Raw genomic sequence first — 19,385 nt, 5'->3', positions numbered from 1 at the left:
TTTTAGAATATGACAGCAGTATAACTTTTCGTAAACCGTGTTTGCTACAATTAAAACCGATAACAGGTAATTGTTTTGTTGACGGTATGTATTCGGAACTTCCGGAATTTCCGGCATTCAGAGAACACAGCTCTATCAACTCTTTTTGACATGTAACAGTAGCAGACTTTGTGCAAACCGCCTTGATGACATTCCCGGACCACAAGCGCAAAGATAATTAGCACATCTTAGAGAAGTGATTGACATAACATGGCACATTTCATGATCGCATGCTGGGATTTTTTTTTGAGACCTAAGCCCCTCATGCAAGTTTTCCTTTGTTTTGTTTGTTAGTTATCATTATTCAATACCCGTAAGTACAGCAAAGATCGATCCGAGTACACTGTACACAGCACCATAGGATTGCAGGGCTGAAATCTGCTGAAATATTGCTTTAAACAGCTTTACAGAAGTGATCCTGGTGAAAAAAGAAATAAGAAAAGTAGCTACCATTGGAGAAAGAAGTAACATCATCTTTATCAACAAAGCGGATTCGAAGGTAAACTTGAAGGTAAATGTTAGGCAGTGTTATGATAAGATCAGATCACGTTTTTGATTTTCGATTTCCATCGATGTGACAAAAAATTTGTGATTATCGATTTCAATCGATTAAATTGACTAATCAATCGACAAATATCGAGTACTATCGAGTATTATCGATTAATCGATTACATTTTCGATGATCGATTTCTATCGATTAGATACGCCCTGTATGTAGCCAGACTTCGTCTTAATCCTGTCCGACGGAGAATGTATTTTCGGTTGGCTTGGTCGATGTTTCGGGATTCTGAACTGGGTGTCTTCTGACATGACTTCAAAAAGTTATAAAAATATTTGTCCGCCTGTGTTTCTTTTCCGAATTAAGTCCAGTTAAGTTACACAGAGTTGACACCAAAACTAACGTTGCTTACCTTTAAAAAGCAACTGAAAGAGCACTGGTGATTAATCAGATGTAGAACAATGAGAGAAATGATTGACAGGCTTTCAAATTAAATACGTAAAGAATGCAATGTTTATGATAGCAACCTAGCGATGTGTTGTTTTTTTATAAGACTAAGTTTCAATTTTTGCTTGTTGATGCGACATTATACAAAGCTATATACCTCAGAGGAGGAACTTAAAGAACAGTAAAGCTTTGTCAGAGAAAAGATATCACTCATCATAATATTCACCAAAATAAATGGCTAATCATTTTAAAGTTTAAAACAAAACCAGAGTAACTGGAAAGTTCGAGTCACTAATTTTATAGCGTGTAAATAATATTGGCCGACTGATTTCCTTAGAAAAACGAATAATTCGTGTCAGACAAATGATGCTTCTAACACCACTGCACTTAGGTCCAGACGCCGAAAACTCTTGTATTGACAAACAAAGCTATCACGAGGGACTGGAGACTGCTTATGACTTCATTACAAATGGAAAACAAGACCCCCAAAGTTCCTCTTTTCTAAGCAGATGTGCATACCGAATTATCAACACCCGCGACAGCCCTCTCTCTAAACGAAATTTCAAACAACTCAAGAACAACTACACTTCAATATTGCTGCGGTTAATCAAGGCTACAGAAATCATCTACTGGTAAGATTCTTAACTTAAGTTTTTTTTATAATATCTATAAATGTTAAGAAAAGTTTGATTCGATTTATGTTGCTTTGCGAGCAATATCACTTATTTGCTTAATCGATCAACTGTGACAGCAAGCCTTGCTTGCAACTTAAAATTCCTTAATGAACAAACAAATTGGTTTTTTATGTTCTCCTCCAGTTCGGGTGTTAATCTGATACTACATGTGCAACTGCAAAGTCACTGCAGGTTGGGTAATTTCAGATTTGTTTTGCGATTTTGAAATATTCTGAGGAGTCTTGATGACAGACTCAATTAGCAAGGAGTACACAATACCATAGTAAATTAAATGTGTTTTTCTGTGCCTTCAGCGACTAAAATAAAGACCCATGACTGAATGTATTACAATGGTAGCCGCTGCCATCTGCGGGCAATCTTTTTTGGTTAACATTGAAGGTGTTTTCTTTAATGAGCGGAAATTCATAACTAATTGTCACCAGCGTGACAGTTTTCTCTCGAAGCGAGAAATTACAAACATTTTCAGAAAAAATACTTTTACTTATAAACGTCAATATTTTCACAATCAATCAACGTTATAGAAAAAGTGGCAGGTAGATATTTTTTTCTTTTTCTCTAATGGCTATATACTGGGAGTATAAGTATTATTCGACCAACATTGCTTTGCAAACAATATCAAATGCTTTGCTTAATCGATCAACTGTGACAGCAACCTTGTCTGCAATACAAAATTCCTTAAGTTTGAACCACACCGCGTTGGCTTTCCTAGGAATAACGATTCTCTTACTGAATCAGAAAAGTAATTAAAATCTTCCGCGAAACTAACTTACGGTAAAAAGTTTCAATTTTTGCTTTAGTTGTTGAGAATGAAATTAGAAAGCTGCGTCAAAGGAGGTTTTACTTTTCGACAAAACTGGCCAGAGTAACTAGAAAGAGTCGCCGAATCCTAGAGCGTGTAGATTAACATTTGTTGCGTAATTCGTCTCAGAAATTACTTGTGCCTTGGTAGATACGATACACATCAAAACTCTAAGAAAGAGCGGTTTAAGAGCGGCTTGTGTGTCACATGTACTGTACAAAACAAAACCACAAAGTGCTTTCTTTCTTAGCGGATGTGCATACCGAATTATCAACACCCGTGACAGTTCAGGAGAACGAGCTAGAACGAAATTTGAAACAACTTCAGAATAACTACACTTTAACACTACTACTGTTAATCAAGGTTACTAAATCATCTACTGGTAGCGTTCTTTTCTTCACTTTTTCTCCGATCACGTCTATATATGTTGAGAAAAGATTGATTGGAGTAACATTGCTTTGCGAGCAATATTACATACTTGCTTCATCGATCAACTGTGACAGCAAGCCTTGCTTGCAACCTAAAATTCCTTATGAACAACAAAATTGGTTTTGTTCTTTTCTTTTCGTTAATTGGGGGCAATCTTGTTTGGTTAGCATTTGAGGTAGCCCCACTAGTAACATTCAGAACTATCAGAGTATATTTTTGCTGGCTAAATAGCTGGGATATTACAATACATAGAACGTTTTGGTGTGTATGCTAAAATTTGAATCTACTCAGTTTAACACTTGGCCAGGGTAGACAGTGATCCGACAACTAAATCAATTGAAAAAAATTACTCGTTTTTTTTTTTTTTTTAATTTATTTCTGTAGTTACAGCAAGTTGCTCCTACAAGGAAACTTATAAACCTTCAGTCTAAGCCAACTGTAAATGCACCACATTGCGATTATTCTCGAAAATGCTGATCAGTGTCACATTATCCAAAATACAATTATTCTAAGCCATATTAAACGGGTTAAACAGCGAAATAACCTCTGTAGCAGAGCATAGAGCTTCCCTCCATGCAAACAAATCCTGTACTGAGGAAAATACAAGAGGCCAATGCGAACAACTGGATTATGTTTTAAATACATATTGCTTCGAAGATTTTCTTAACACACCGTTATGACTGCGAGTTCAGTTAAATATTTTAATATATTGTTGTAGTCCATATAACTAGGAGTTCAAGGGGTGACAAAGTCTTTATACTGACACGCACCATAGGTCTCACTCAGTTAACTACTCAGAACATTTCGAGTATTCCAGTTCTTTGAAGTAGAGGAAAGTCGTGCTGCTCTTGTCCTTCGTAAGCTTCACGGGAAGCTCAGTTGCTTTCCACAGGTACAGTTTCAACTCGCTACCAGCTTCAATAGTACAGCAGTTGTATAAAGGGTCTTCATCGATATGGTCCGTGGCGCGTCTGTACGCCATTCTCGAACTTAAATTCGAGATCACATCTTTTGGCTCACCGCAGTTAGTTGGTCTATAGTCAGGCTTCGTCTTAACTCTGTCTGGCGAACCATAAACTGTCCTACCAAATGAGTGTTTTACAGTGTATCCTGACATGACTTCAAAATGTGAAAGAAATATTTGTCTGCCTGTTTTTCTCTTCTCAACAAGAGAGTTGGTACCAAATCTAACGTTGCTTACCTTGAAAAGCAACTGAAAGGGCGCTGGTGATTAATCAAATACAAAACAATGGGAGGAATGATTGACAGCCTTTCAAATTCAAAACGTTCTTTGTTAAAAGGAATTCAAAGCTTATTTGCATTGTTTTTTTTTTAAATCAAGTTATAAGACTGAAGTCTCAATTTTTGCTTGTTGACACAAAATTATACAAAGTTCTATACCTCAGAGGAGGAACTTGAAGAACAGTAAAGGTTTGTCAGAGAAAAATATCGCTCATGATAATATTCACCAAAACAAATGGCTAATTTTGAAGTTGAACGGCAAAAGCAGAGTAACTGGAAAGATCGAGTCACTAATTCCATAGCACATAAATAACACTGGCCGATTTACTTAGAAAAACGAATAATTCGTGTCAGACATATAATGCTTCTAATACCACTGCACTTAGGAAAATACCAGACGCCGAACTGCCTCTTGTATTGACAAACAAAGCTATCACGAGAGAGACTGCTTATGACTTCATTACAAATGGAAAACAAGACCCCAAAGTACCTCTTTTCAAAGCAGATGTGCATACCGAATTATCAACACCCGCGACAGCCCTCTCTCTAAACAAAATTTCAAACAACTCAAGAACAACTACACTTCAACATTGCTGCGGTTAATCAAGGCTACAGAAATCATCTACTGGTAAGATTCTTAACTTAAGTTTTTTCTAATATCTATAAATGTTAAGAAAAGTTTGATTCGACTTATGTTGCCTTGCGAGCAATATCACTTACTTGCTTAATCGATCAACTGTGACAGCAAGCCTTGCTTGCAACTTAAAATTCCTTAATGAACAAACAAATTGGTTTTCTATGTCCTCCAGTTCGGGTGTTAATCTGATACTACATCTGTAACTGCAAAGTTACTGCAGGTTGGGTAATTTTAGATTTGTTTTACTATTTTCAAATATTCTGAGGAGTCTTGATGACAGACTCAATTAGCAAGGAGTACACAATACTATAGTAAATTAAATGTGTTTTTCTGTGCCTTCGGCGACTAAAGTAGACCCATGACTGAATGTATTACAATGGTAGCCCGCTGCCATCTGCGGGCAATCTTTTTTGGTTAACATTGAAGGTGCTTTCTTTAATGAGCGGAAATTCATAACTAATTATCACCAGCGTGACAGTTCTCTCTCGAAGCAAGAAATTACAAACATTTTCAGAAAAAATACTTTTACTTATAAACGTCAATATTATCACAATCAATCAACGTTATAGAAAAAGTGGCAGGTAGATATTTTTTTCTTTTTCTCTAATGGTTATATACTGGGAGTATAAGTTTTATTCGACCAACATTGCTTTACAAACAATATCAAATGCTTTGCTTAATCGATCAACTGTGACAGCAAACCTTGTCTGCAACACACTGAATTCCTTAAGCTTGAACCACACCACGTTGGCTTTCCTAAGAATAAGGATTCGCGAAACTAACTTACGGTAAAAAGTTTCAATTTTTGCTTTAGCTGTTGAGAATGAAATTAGAAAGCTGCGTCAAAGGAGGTTTAACTTTTCGACAAAACTGACCAGAGTAACTTGAAAGAGTCGGCGGATCCTAGAGCGTATAGGTAACATTTGTCATGCAATTCGTCTCAGATATTACTTGCGCCTTAAGAGATACGATACTCATCAAAACTCTAAAAAAGGCGTTGTAAGAGCTGGCTTGTTTGTCACATATACTGTAGAAAACAAGACCACAAAGTGCTTTCTTTCTGGGCGGATGTGCATACCGAATTATCAACACCCGTGACAGTTCAGGAGAACGAGCTAGAACGAAATTTGAAACAACTTCAGAACAACTACACTTCAACACTACTACCGTTAATCAAGGTCACAGAATCATCTACTGGTAGCATTCTTTTCTTCACTTTTTCTCCGATCACGTCTATATATGACAAGAAAAGATTGATTGGATGAACATTGCTTTGCGAGCAATATCACATACTTGCTTAATCGACCAACTGTGACAGCAAGCCTTGCTTGATATACAAAATTTCTTATCAACGACAACTGACTGGCTTTCTTCTGTTCTCCTCTAGCTCGAGTTTTGATCTGATACTACATGTGCAAATCGCAGAGTTACTGCAGGTTGGGTAATTTCATATTTGTTTTACTATTTTGAAATATTCTGAGGGACCCTCATTGATGACAGACTCTACTTGCAACTGAAGGAGTAAACAATACTGTGAATTTGTTTTTCCCGTGCTTTCGACGCCTCAAATAATGACCCATAATGTATTACACTGGTAGCCTGCAATCTGCGGGCAATCTTGTTTGGTTAGCATTTGAGGTAGACCCACTATCAGAGTTTATTTTTGTTGGGTATAAATAGCTGGGATATTACAATACATGTAACGTTTTGGCATCTATGCTAAATTTTGAATCTACTTTAACACTTGGGGTAGGCAGTGATCAGTAACTGCATCAGTTTCATACAATCACACGTTTTTTTTTTTTTTTTAATTGCTGTCGTTACTGCGACTTGCTCCTACAATGAAACATATCAACCTTCAGTCTACGCCAACTGTAAATGCACCACATCGCCATTATTCTCGGTAATGTTGATCAGTGTCATATTATCCAAAATACAATTATTCTGAGCTATATTAAACAGATTTAATAGCGAAATAACTTTGTAGCAAAGCTTAGACCCTCACTCCAAGCAAACAAATCGATCCTGTACTGAGGAAAATACAAGAGGCCAATGCTAATTCAGTTTGTTGTTGTTCATATAACTAGGAGTTCAAGAGGTGACAAAGTCTTTTTACTGACACACACCATAATTCTCAATCAGTTAACTACTAACATTTCAAGTATTCCAGTTCCTTGAAGCAGAGGAAAGTCGTGTCGCTCTTTTCCTTCGTAATCTTCACGGGAAGCTCAGTTGCTTTCCACAGGTACAGTTTCAACCCGCTATCAGTTTCAATAGTACAGCAGTTGTTGTGAGGGTCTGCATCGATATGGTCCGTGGCGCGTCTGTACGCCATTCTCGAACTTAAATTCGAGATCACATCTTTTGGCTCACCGCAGTTAGTTGGTCTATAGGCAGGCTTCGTCTTAATTCTGTCCGGCGAAGAATATACTGACCTACTTTTTGAGCTACGGGATAGTGCCATGACTTCAACACGTGAAAGAAATATTTGTCTGCCTATTTTTCTTTTCTCAACAAGAGAGTTGATACCAAAACTGACGTTGCTGAACTTGAAAAGCAACGGAAAGGGCGCTGGCGATTAATCAAATACAAAACAATGAGAGAAATGATTGACAGCCTTTCAAATTCTAAACGTATTTTAAATGGAATTCAAAGTTTATTTGCATTGTTGTTAATCAAGCTGTAAGACTGAAGTTTCAATTTTTGCTTATTGACACGAAATTATAAAAAGCTATATACCTCAGAGGAGGAACTTGACGAACAGTAAAGCTTTGTCAGAGAAAAATATCGCTCATCATAATGTTCACCAAAATAAATGGCTAATTTTGAAGTTTAAAATGAGACCAGAGTAAATGGAAAGATCGAGTCACTAATTCTATAGCGCATAAATAATATTGGCTGATTTACTTAGAAAAACGAATAATTCGTGTCAGACATATAATGCGTCTAATATTACTTGCGCCTAGGTAAATCCGAGACGCGAAAACTATTGTGTTTATAGCTTATGCATATGTGCATATATGTTTGGTACAGTTGATGTGATGTCTTGCGGGACTTTATCAACTAAATAAATGTAGATGTAGTAAATGGCTTTTGTTAGAGAGACTGTTTTACACTTGATTACAAAGGAAAAACAAACCGCAAAGGTCCTCTTTTCTAAGCGGATATGCATACCGAATTATCAACACCCTTGACAGGTTTCGCTCGTAACCCTTAACGCACTCTCCATGCTCATGCCTGAGTCTTCAGTGCGAAGAAACGTGCTGCGCAGCTTTTTATGCATCTCTAGCTTTGCTTGCGTGCTAGATAGAGGGTACGTTCGTAAGCGTTTTTATTGTTAATTCTGTCCCCAAAAAATTAATTCCCCACGAAAACAATACACCAGCTTTCCATTACTGACATTAAAATGTTGCTGCTTATCGGAAGAATTGGGAAAGCATATAAAGTTCGTCTGCAGTAACTTGTTTGGTTTACACGATCGACGAAATTCCCACCGTTTTTCAAACTTGGAGCCGGGCGCACAGCCAAAACTCACGCATGCTTGTTACGTTTTTCCGTTCTGAAGCCTAGGCAGCTCGATCTCTTGTTACATTTGTTTCACTACGCTGAAGTTTTCTCTGATTATAAAACTCGTTGTTCTGCATTGCCACTAACCTCCACCAACTCCTCAAATAATGTTCAGGACGTTGAAACCTAAATTTGTGTAAATTTGGTTCATTGCTATTTATGCCTTGAGAAATATAACTAATAAATTATTTTTACCAGTAAACGTCTTTGATTTGACCCAGGCCTTAAACTACTTGGGTGCATGAGGTGGCGGGTAAATTTGTGGTTTTAGTATAAGTACATGCATGGCTGTCTAAGAACACACAAGAAATGTGCGAATCTGTTTTTCAAGCCAGATCGACCGGACCGCTGTTACAGGGACTCCTTCTTAGTTAATAAGAGTTAACTTTTTATTAATACCGTAATTTTGAAACTATAGACGAACACCACCGACAAAGGATGCAGGGAAACGAAAGTGACGACAACTTGCTGGGCATAATAAAACGTGGTAAATTTGAGGAAATTGAGAGTGAAATCAAGCCAACGGCCTTCAAATATTGTGAATCCAATTCCTTGCTAATGGCTATGAAGGTGCGTAGTTATTTTGGTGCGCCGGTAGTATGTGCGCATCTTCTCGGCCCAGTAACAGGGTTAATCGAGTGTAAGTTGCTATTCTTGCGAATATTAATTCTCAGTTCTTGGCACGTCATTTCCGGTCTTAGAGAGCGTAAATCCTTAAGATTTATTGGTTGTTGACCCGGTGGGGTACTCCCAGAAAAATTTGGTCGGGGTGTGCGTCTCGCTTCCCAAAACCTTTACCCTGTTTATGACCAAAGTCTGCGATTATCCCTACCCTATTTATATCCTGACCAAAACTTTGATACCCTAATTATGACCTGGCCCTAATAAATACCCTGTTGCAGACCTGCCAAATAATTAGTTGCCTCTTTCAGACCGACGTTAAAGGCATTTTGAAGGGCTTTTGTTGCTGTGTTATCGATAATGATGAAAACGTAGCCTCTTTTAAAAAACATACCCAAAATGGCCAAAATCTATATCCTATTTATGACCAGCAGACGGCTAAAAAGCCATACATCGGGGCCGCCTTACCTATATAGTCCATATCAGGGAGTATCCCCCCGAGTTATTGACCGCGTGTAAGGTCAAGATGGCTGGATATTGGCCGAGTGCCTTTTTGCGTGTTTATGGACCTAGACGGAATCGCGGTCCGTATACTTACAAAAAATAACAAGGCCAATATCCAGTCATCTTGACCGAACAAACTTGGTTAATGAGAGATTTATTACAAGCTTTCGGTAAAATTTTATCTGGTAATGGCTCTTTCCTAAATGCTTCGCTACTGTTTGCAAAACTTGCGGAAAACACTATCAAAGTGTTTGCTCAAAAGAAGTTCTTAAATTTTTTAATCTTAAATGTGCTTTTTGTTGTTTGTTACTATTACGATTAGTTAATAAATCAATACACAAATCGGTCTTGCGCGGAGTGCTCGTTAGATTGGAAATTACTGTACTCGCCAGATTAGTCTCTGAATTGTACTCCACTTGGGGTAATTACTAGACTTTTAATTATATAAACAATAGCTTCCATTTGGCGCGAAAATATGCTCGGATATTTGTCCGTAGACATTATCTGTTCCGAGAACCGAACAGTTTTCCGAAATCGTAGCTCAAGGAAAACTGTGAGCTTTGAGGAACAGATAAGGTCCAAGGACAAATATCCAAGCATATTTTCAAAGTAAAATGGAGGCTATTATGTTCATTATCCTTCAAATGTTTTTCACAACACGTGCAGTTTGGAAAATTGGGGAATATATATTTATAACTTATCTCACCGTTGGACTATTAGGTAAACTTTGAACTTCGTAGGCGGGCAAACCAGAAGGGACCCGATGAAAAAAGGTTTCATCAGTTGGCAAACTCTGTAGAGAGTTTCGCGGCCTGTTTGCTTGATCCACTGCGATATGATCAAGACAGGCGTGAAAAATTTGGTGATGGATTGGATGAGATATTGAAAGACGCCATTCAGCTAAATCAGAAAAAGGTAGGTGGAATGAAGAATAGAACGGCTCAACTTACATACCCTCTTTCTTTTTTGTATAAGAATATATTTTATAAGAATATCGAGGCTGAAATTTGCGAAATTTTAAAACTGTCTAAAGAATAAAGCCGAGGCTGAGATTTTGTAAAGAATATAATTTTGTGTTGAAAATCTGTAAAAACAATATACAATTATATGTTTCAAACTAAACCGTATAAAATTCTTTGATTTTGAAAAAGGAATGCATAGCTATGTTTCCAAAGTTGGCTTTAATCGAAATCCGTCAAAAAAGGCTGGATTTAAGGGAAAACCGCGTTTCCTTTAGCATTTAAAGAAACTGGAAGTTCGCCCGATATATATTGGAAGTTACCCTATCAGCGTGTGCGCAATTTACACTACCAGCACACTTCGGTGAGATCAAACAAAGCCACACGGAGTTAGTTTTTCTCTTTCTATTGCTCTTGTTTTTCTGTCTTTCTCTTATTTTGTCTTTGCTTGTACTTTTTTTACTTTGCATTTTTTGAAACACAAAGAAAAACACCTAAAATGTGAGCGAATTTGGAAGTTATTGAGTTATTTTTATTTTCTGCGCTCAGGCTGACGTAAGTAACCGGAAGTGAAATTTCACCTCCTAAGCAACGCACGCGAGCGCATAAATCGGTTAATGGGCCCTTTATGCTTGCCGGCTGGCTCCCAAATTACTTTATCACTATCCAGACACCAAATACATTCGCAAACAGAAATATCATGCGCTATAATCTAAAACTATTCACAAAAATATTTCAGCCTAAAATCAGCATTGAAATAAGAATATTCAGCCTCGGCCGGAAAAACAATATTCTAAAAAAACAACAACAACAAAAAAAAAAAACAAAAAAAAAAAGGAAACAGTGTATTATATTTTTAATTAATCATTCTTATGGTGATACATGGCGACTAAGTGCACAACCCGTGACATGACCATTGAGAAGGTTATCTATATTCCTCCGGCCTACCCAGCCGCCCCTCTTTCAAGGATGCAGTTTTGCAAAAGACTCAAGTTACAGCCGTAAGGGGAGAAGGAATATAGGGAAAATCTTATGTCTGACGTTGGTCACGTGACCGACAATTTCTAAACTGAGCTATCTGTCGAGGACACACCGCAGCCTCTCGCTTGTTGGCGAAAGGATTCTCTCTCATCGTAGAATTCAAAAATCTTCATTTGCTGAATAAAAGCAGGCTTCTGAAGACCGCTATCTGCCAAGCGTTCGGACTACTCCACCTTGGAGTCGCAAGACATTCTCGAGGAGGGGGGCATTAGGGTATATTAGAAACCGCAAAACCGAAGAAAAAGTCATCCAAAACCACAAAGCCGCAAAAAAATTCGCCCAAAACCGAAACCCGCATACAAAACTGTCAAAAACCGATACAATGGTGACAATTGGGGCATACAGAGCAAACTACACTAACATTAATTTTATCAAACTGTTTTGAATGTCATGGACTTGTCTGAAGCTTTCGTATCTTTTAGTATCTTTTAGCTTCTGCAGGCTTCTCTCTTCCCTTTTCACTTTACATCGAAGCGTGTTTTTCTTTCGAAAATTCTCGCCGCCTTTCCCCTCCTCGTAAAAAAACGCAACGCAATCCACAATTGCTTCTTCCGTTGCTGGCGCGGGAGGCACGTTGGAAACTGACCAACTGATTCTCCTTGTCTGCGAGGTCAAAGTTTCGGGCGTCATTCGAGATGCGTGATTCCCTACCGTGACATTTAGTTTGTCACGCATTCCTCTCAATAACTTTGGCGTTTCGCGGCTATTCGAGATCAGTTGCCGCTCAAATCGAAGAGAAACCGGAACCCAAATAGGACAAAATCCACATCGGATACCAAAACCAAGAAACCGCTGGTATTTTTTACGAAAACCGAAAACCAGATGCTAAAAAAATGAAAAATCCGCAAACCGCAATGAACACCAAAACCGAAAAACCGAAGTATTTTGGCACAAAAACCGAAAAACCGATGAAAAAAATAGCCAAGCCCGTAAAACCGAAAATCCCAATGCCCCCCCTCCTTGAGTAAAACCTGAAGTATAGGTTACTCACTGATTACTTGACGTCACAGCTAGAATTACCGCTTTGAAATGGGCGGGTTCAACTGGAACCAGGCTTAAGTATGGCGGCTGAAAGTTTGGGGTTTTCAGAGCGCGAAAGGCTTTTTTATTAACAAATATTGGACGAGGTTGAGCAAAGTATCGTGGTTTGTCAGTGGCGAGCAGATCAGTGATTTGCCGTTGGCGAATAATTGATCGGCGGGACACTGACAAATCACGATATTTTGCGGGATAACAGAGTTCAATAATTGTTTTATCATTCATCAAGTTTTTTCTCACATTTAAATCACTATCCGTAAGTCAGCTCAGGGAAGCGATCTACCGTTTTTCACCCGAGAGCATGGGTACAATTAGCAGAAAATTGTTTGCAGCAAAACACAATTGGACGTTACTACTGGCCAGATCATTATTTGTAGGCAGTTATTTACAGGTCTCGTGGTGGCCTCATGGCCAATGTAAAGGATGGAAAATGCATCGAATGATACTGTTTTTTTCCGAATCAAGTTACAAGTAGCTTGTATGAGAAACGGCGACGCTTGCTGAGATCACATTTATAACAATATAAGTTGATTGCTTCCGTCATTTTTTTCTGTAGTTTTTTACGCATCCAGTCGTGGATACTGAAATCAAACGCAAATGGTATGGTCGAGATTTTATGAAGACTGAATGGAAAAGGTGGAAAGCACTGTTTGTCTTCTGGTGTCTTTTTGATTTGGTGTTCTCTCCAATCCTGTTTGCTGTGTTTTCTCTGATGACAAAAAAGGACAAAGGTAAAACTAGTCGAAGAAGGAAGTTAAGAGTTAACTCATTAGTAATAGGCTCAGCCCCAGTGTGCAAAGAGATTTAAAATGGACGTCATTAACCCACTGGACATTGTTTCTTACATACTCAAGTGTTTTTGCCCAGAGTCGTGCTTTCAATCTAGTGTCTTCCTAGACGTTTTAAGTTTACAAAGGAAAGAGAAATGCAGAAGGCATGGTCCTAAGATGACAATAATTTGATGCATAAATCATTACGACTTTACATCTATTAGCGGTGAATGTAACGTATTTGGGTAAATAAAGGCAATAAACTATTACTCCTAGACCAAAGCCCTCGGTCAATAGGTGCATGAAATATTCTAAATTTACGGTTAAAATAAGGAGGAACCCATCACTAGGAGTGTGCAACTCCCATACTAAGTCGATGCCGCAGCATTTTTACAGACCGGTTTATTTTTATTCTTCTTTTCCCGCGAAATGGGTCAATTTCGGTCTACATGAACGCGCATCAATAAGGAAAAATGGTTGTTTTTCTTTTTAATCTTCCAGTGAAATGTTGTTGTCAATTACAAATCAAATCCCTGCTTGCGATTGGTCATTACGGTTCCTGCGGGGGTCTGAATTCGCGGTAAATTCAAACTAAAATTCGATCGGTCTGTGAAAACGCCGTTACTGTGAAAACGCTCCTAGTGATGGGCTCCTGTTTAGAGGTAATTACTGAATTGATTTGCGTTATGTCTACATCCGCTTGGTTTCCCTTTGTATTTATTACATGTACCATCTTCTAGAGGAAAATTCTTCAGATTCATTCTCTGAAAGTGATGAAGAAACGAAAAGCGATGATTGGGAAAACGAAAAGCTCAAGGTAAAATAATGGTGTGATACAGTATTTAACTGAAGACCTTAAATGTTCTTTTCACTAACCCACTGCTCACTGGAACATGAAACACCCCCAAATAGCATGAATAATTTTAGACTGCCTGGTTGTAGCAATCAGACATAAATTATGCTTTTAATGGTCTTTCATAGTCTTACCAAATGCGGAAACCTTTGTGACCGTTTTTTTTTTTTTTTTGCATCCGTCCCCATACCAGTCAAATGCAGCTAGTTCTGAGACAGACATTTTACAAAACGGGCTCGATCTTAGGGCAAGTCAGTGATAGGTTGGTCTTTCTTAAGCATGACCACCCACCCTGCCGTGGAGATGATGTTGGAGATGGTGAGTGTATATGGGGAACTGTGTTCGGACTTTCACTCGGGCGCATTTTATCGCATTAAGAAATATCTAGTAAACAGGAATAGCGAATACGCACATCATGACACCGCAACAAGAAAAAGATATACGCAATTATATACACAACATTGGATGACGCCTTCGCTGTATAATTGTGCAAGTCCTCGAAAAGTGTAATTTAAAGTTTCTTTTATGGATTATAATTTATTTTCATTCATCTTGGTTTTATTTTCCTATTTAGAATACGGAAGCTAAGCAATACCTATCAGGTAAATAAAAGATATTTATGAGAGTCACATATGAATATATACATATTTATATCGTCGCCACGACAATGTCATCCTCATCCTCCTCCTCCTCCTCCTCCTCCTCATCCCCCTCCTCCTCCTCGCCCTCCTCCCTCTCCTCCTCCCCCTCCTCCTCCTCCTCCTCATCCCCCTCCTCCTCCCCCTCCTCCTCCCCCTCCTCCTCCTCCCCCTCCTCCTCCTCATCCCCCTCCTCCTCCCCCTCCTCCTCCTCATCCCCCTCCTCCTCCCCCTCCTCCTCCGCCTCCTCCTCCTCCTCCCCCTCCTCCCCCTCCTCCTCCTCCTCCCCCTCCTCCTCCTCCCCCTCCTCCTCCTCCTACCCCTCCTTCTCCTCCCTTTCCTGCTCCTCCTCATCCCCCACCTCCTCCTCCTCCTCATCCCCCTCCTCCTCCCCCTCCTCCTCCGCCTCCTCCTCCTCCTCCTCCTCCCCCTCCTCCTCCTCCCCCTCCTCCTCCTCCTCCTACCCCTCCTTCTCCTCCCTTTCCTGCTCCTCCTCATCCCCCATCTCCTCCTCCTCCTCATCCCCCTCCTCCTCCTCCTCCTACCCCTCCTCCCCCTCCTCCTCCTCCCCCTCCTCTTCCTCCTACCCCTCCTTCTCCTCCCTTTCCTGCTCCTCCTCATCCCCCACCTCCTCCTCCTCCTCATCCCCCTCCTCCTCCTCCTCCTCCTACCCCTCCTCCTCCTCCCCCTCCTCTTCCCTCTCCTCCTCCTCCTCCTCCCCTTCCTCCTCCTCCTCCTCCTCTCCCTCCTCATCCCCCTCCTCCCTCCGCTCCTCCTCCCCCTCCTCCTACCCCTCCTCCTCCCCCTCCTCCCTTTCCTGCTCCTCCTCATCCCCCACCTCCTCCTCCTCCTCCTCCTCATCCCCCTCCTCCTCCGCCTCCTACCCCTCCTCCCCCTCCTCCTCCTCCCCCTCCTCCTCCTCCTACCCCTCCTTCTCCTCCCTTTCCTGCTCCTCCTCATCCCCCACCTCCTCCTCCTCCTCATCCCCCTCCTCCTCCTCCTCCTCCTACCCCTCCTCCCCCTCCTCCTCCTCCCCCTCCTCCTTCTCCTACCCCTCCTTCTCCTCCCTTTCCTGCTCCTCCTCATCCCCCACCTCCTCCTCCTCCTCATCCCCCTCCTCCTCCTCCTCCTACCCCTCCTCCCCCTCCTCCTCCTCCCCCTCCTCTTCCTCCTACCCCTCCTTCTCCTCCCTTTCCTGCTCCTCCTCATCCCCCACCTCCTCCTCCTCCTCATCCCCCTCCTCCTCCTCCTCCTCCTACCCCTCCTCCTCCTCCCCCTCCTCTTCCCTCTCCTCCTCCTCCTCCTCCCCTTCCTCCTCCTCCTCCTCCTCTCCCTCCTCATCCCCCTCCTCCCTCCGCTCCTCCTCCCCCTCCTCCTACCCCTCCTCCTCCTCCTCCCCCTCCTCCCTTTCCTGCTCCTCCTCATCCCCCACCTCCTCCTCCTCCTCATCCCCCTCCTCCTCCTCCTCCTCCTACCCCTCCTCCCCCTCCTCCTCCTCCCCCTCCTCTTCCTCCTACCCCTCCTTCTCCTCCCTTTCCTGCTCCTCCTCATCCCCCACCTCCTCCTCCTCCTCATCCCCCTCCTCCTCCTCCTCCCCCTCCTCTTCCCTCTCCTCCTCCTCCTCCTCCCCTTCCTCCTCCTCCTCCTCCTCTCCCTCCTCATCCCCCTCCTCCCTCCGCTCCTCCTCCCCCTCCTCCTACCCCTCCTCCTCCTCCTCCCCCTCCTCCCTTTCCTGCTCCTCCTCATCCCCCACCTCCTCCTCCTCCTCATCCCCCTCCTCCTCCGCCTCCTACCCCTCCTCCCCCTCCTCCTCCTCCCCCTCCTCCTCCTCCTACCCCTCCTTCTCCTCCCTTTCCTGCTCCTCCTCATCCCCCACCTCCTCCTCCTCCTCATCCCCCTCCTCCTCCTCCTCCTACCCCTCCTCCCCCTCCTCCTCCTCCCCCTCCTCCTTCTCCTACCCCTCCTTCTCCTCCCTTTCCTGCTCCACCTCATCCCCCACCTCCTCCTCCTCCTCATCCCCCTCCTCCTCCTCCTCCTCCTACCCCTCCTCCTCCTCCCCCTCCTCTTCCCTCTCCTCCTCCTCCTCCTCCCCTTCCTCCTCCTCCTCCTCCTCTCCCTCCTCATCCCCCTCCTCCCTCCGCTCCTCCTCCCCCTCCTCCTACCCCTCCTCCTCCTCCTACCCCTCCTCCTACCCCTCCTCCTCCTCCCCCTCCTCCTCCTCCTCATCATCATCATCATTATCTCTTTCTTCTTCTTCTTCTTCATCATCATCATTATCATTGTCGTCGTCGTCGTCGTTATTTTCATCGTCTTGTCTTTTCACACCACTGGACGCATAAGGCATCCCCAGTGTAAGCTTTCATAATTTTCCATGCGTCCCACACAACTAACTCCCTTACTCCCTTGAGATGGCTTAGAGAAAGCAACGTGAACGAAAGTAATTTATTTTCAGTAGTGTATTTTCAGTAATGTATTTTCAGTAGTGTAATTTTCAATAGTGTATTTTTGTTCTTTACATTTACCTTAACATGGGGGTAACCAGCTCGAAAGCCAATGGCTATTCTGGTTACGACGCAAATCTTTGTTTTGTGTTCTCCATAGCCATAAGCAACATTTCTTTCTCTTCCCATATTTATGTTATTATACTGATGTAAATTTTAAAATTCTTTAAATAGTGCACAATAAAAAATTGATTGACTGATTGATCTTGGATCCGCCATTTTGGACTATACTTCTCGGAAGGTCACAAAATAAAGTGAACAGATGAAAAATTAACCAAACAGATACTAGATTGGAAAAAGTTGCTAATTCTGAAATTTTGCTCAAGAAAAGTAATAGGGGAGGAAGAATTCTGTCACAAAAAGTGGAAATTCGGTATAACCTACATGCCAAAATGGTACTCCCATGGCAATTTCAAATTAATGTCGTGGAGATACCGAGCTGACACTTCTGCAAGGGATGAATTGATACTAAAAGCTCAAACATCATACTAAATCTTGTTTACAAAATTCCGAAAAAAAACTCTAAAAGGGGATGGCCTCAACCCCTCTAGTACCTCCAATGGTTAACTTTCTAATGCGAAACTGCAAAGAAATAAACTAAACTAAACTAATGTGCAAATAACAATCAATGATTTATGCATATTATTTTACGTACAGCCCAATATCCGGTTTCCTAAATCTAAATTTGAACAAGAAGACCATTTTGCGACGATACCTTTTTGCCAATCAGAGTTTATGTGTGAATCGCCAAGCTGTTGGCCAATCAGTGTACGCAATACTTCACAGTTTCCCAGAGTTCATCTTTGTCGTATCCATCGTCTTCGATAAACCATGGAAACGAGTTCTCTTTTTAAAGTGAAGGAGTCTCTTTTGCATGAGAATTCTTTTTCATAGGCGTTTCCAAGAGAATTATTAGTTGTTTCCCCAAGACAAAAGGTGGTTTAGGGTGATCACACGTAGGAGCAGAACTGAAATGTACCGAAAGAAAGAATCAGTTAAACGTGAATAAGAATTAGTTACTAAAACAAAACTTTTGATATTTTTAGTGCCAGAGATTTATCTCATATCATTGGAGACTCCTTACTTCACGTTTGTTCGCGACACACTGAGTTACATCGTCCTCCTTGTTCTACACTATGCGCTGTGTCTTTCACCTACAACGGTTACGTTCAACGGATTGGAATGGTTTATACTCATTTTCTTCACTGGTCGCTATCTGGTAGAACGCAAACAGATTGGTGATGTTTTTCAACACCTAAAGACACAGAGAGAAGGCGGAGCTCAATCAAAATGCATTCATTTAAAAGCTCTCTTGATGTATCAAAGGTAGATTGGAACAGATGAGAGTGAAATGACTACTCAATGACAGTATCTTTTCTTCAGATTAAGATCATGACTGTTTTCTTTGTAACCTGTTTGATATAATATATCAAACACGAAAGACCGTGTTTGACCACATTTCCAAACACCGAGAGGAGAGTTGAAAATACGACGCGCAGCGGAGTATTTTCGACGAACTTTGTTTTTTTTTTGGCAAATTTGGTCAAACACTGTCTTGATTGTTTGATATATCTTCTCAATCGAAACTGAAACTAAGGAGAAAACGGAGAAATGAAATCGTAAAAATATCTGCTAATTAAAATCAGATATCCGAACACCGTCACGGTCATGATTTACTTTGTTTAAACGTGATGAATTATTAATGACTTTGAGGACGTTTGATCAAGATTTTTTCTTTCATTTTAGTGCCGACTTGTGGAACAGGTTAGACTTCATCAGTCTTCTTGTTTACTTGGTAATCTTGATACTCAGAGTAGCTACGTTTATCACATCTGGATCAGCGATGAACAACCGAGTTCTTGCTATTGCTGGCTACCTCTACAGCGCTAACACCTTGTTCCTCACGTTTAGAGTGTTTGGCCACGTACTGGAACAATCCAAAGACGTTGGCACCATCCAGATTGCCTTGTTTAGTATTCTAAAGGATATAAGCGTAGTGATTTGGCAGTTTACGGCGGCTATCTTGGCTTTCTCCATTGCTATAACAAAAGTCTACATGGTCGAGAAATCGTTCGTAGCAAATGGAAGTGATGATATGTAAGTTTA

The 19,385-nt window shown here is 41.2% G+C and overlaps 1 protein-coding gene across 4 annotated transcripts in view; it reads left to right on the top strand.

The window, feature by feature from the left end:
- Positions 1–1,408: 1,408 nt before the first annotated feature.
- LOC145481228 (uncharacterized) overlaps positions 1,409–19,385 on the top strand; it is a 37,749-nt gene continuing 19,772 nt past the window's right edge. The window contains exons 1-9 of one of the 4 annotated variants that reach the window (XM_081459684.1): positions 1,409–1,617; positions 4,537–4,778; positions 8,773–8,924; positions 10,200–10,394; positions 13,074–13,248; positions 14,028–14,104; positions 14,715–14,742; positions 18,326–18,605; positions 19,026–19,376. In XM_081459684.1, the coding sequence (XP_081315810.1) occupies positions 8,793–8,924; positions 10,200–10,394; positions 13,074–13,248; positions 14,028–14,104; positions 14,715–14,742; positions 18,326–18,605; positions 19,026–19,376 (1,238 nt within the window). In that variant the 5' untranslated portion in view covers positions 1,409–1,617; positions 4,537–4,778; positions 8,773–8,792. The other 3 variants (XM_081459677.1, XM_081459699.1, XM_081459692.1) reach the window with 3 other exon arrangements.

This window comes from Orbicella franksi, chromosome 1, assembly GCF_964199315.1.
Source record: "Orbicella franksi chromosome 1, jaOrbFran1.1, whole genome shotgun sequence".
NCBI lineage: Eukaryota > Metazoa > Cnidaria > Anthozoa > Scleractinia > Merulinidae > Orbicella > Orbicella franksi.
The sequence above is the reverse complement of the archived record's forward strand: the minus strand, read 5'-3'. Positions and strand labels throughout refer to the sequence as shown.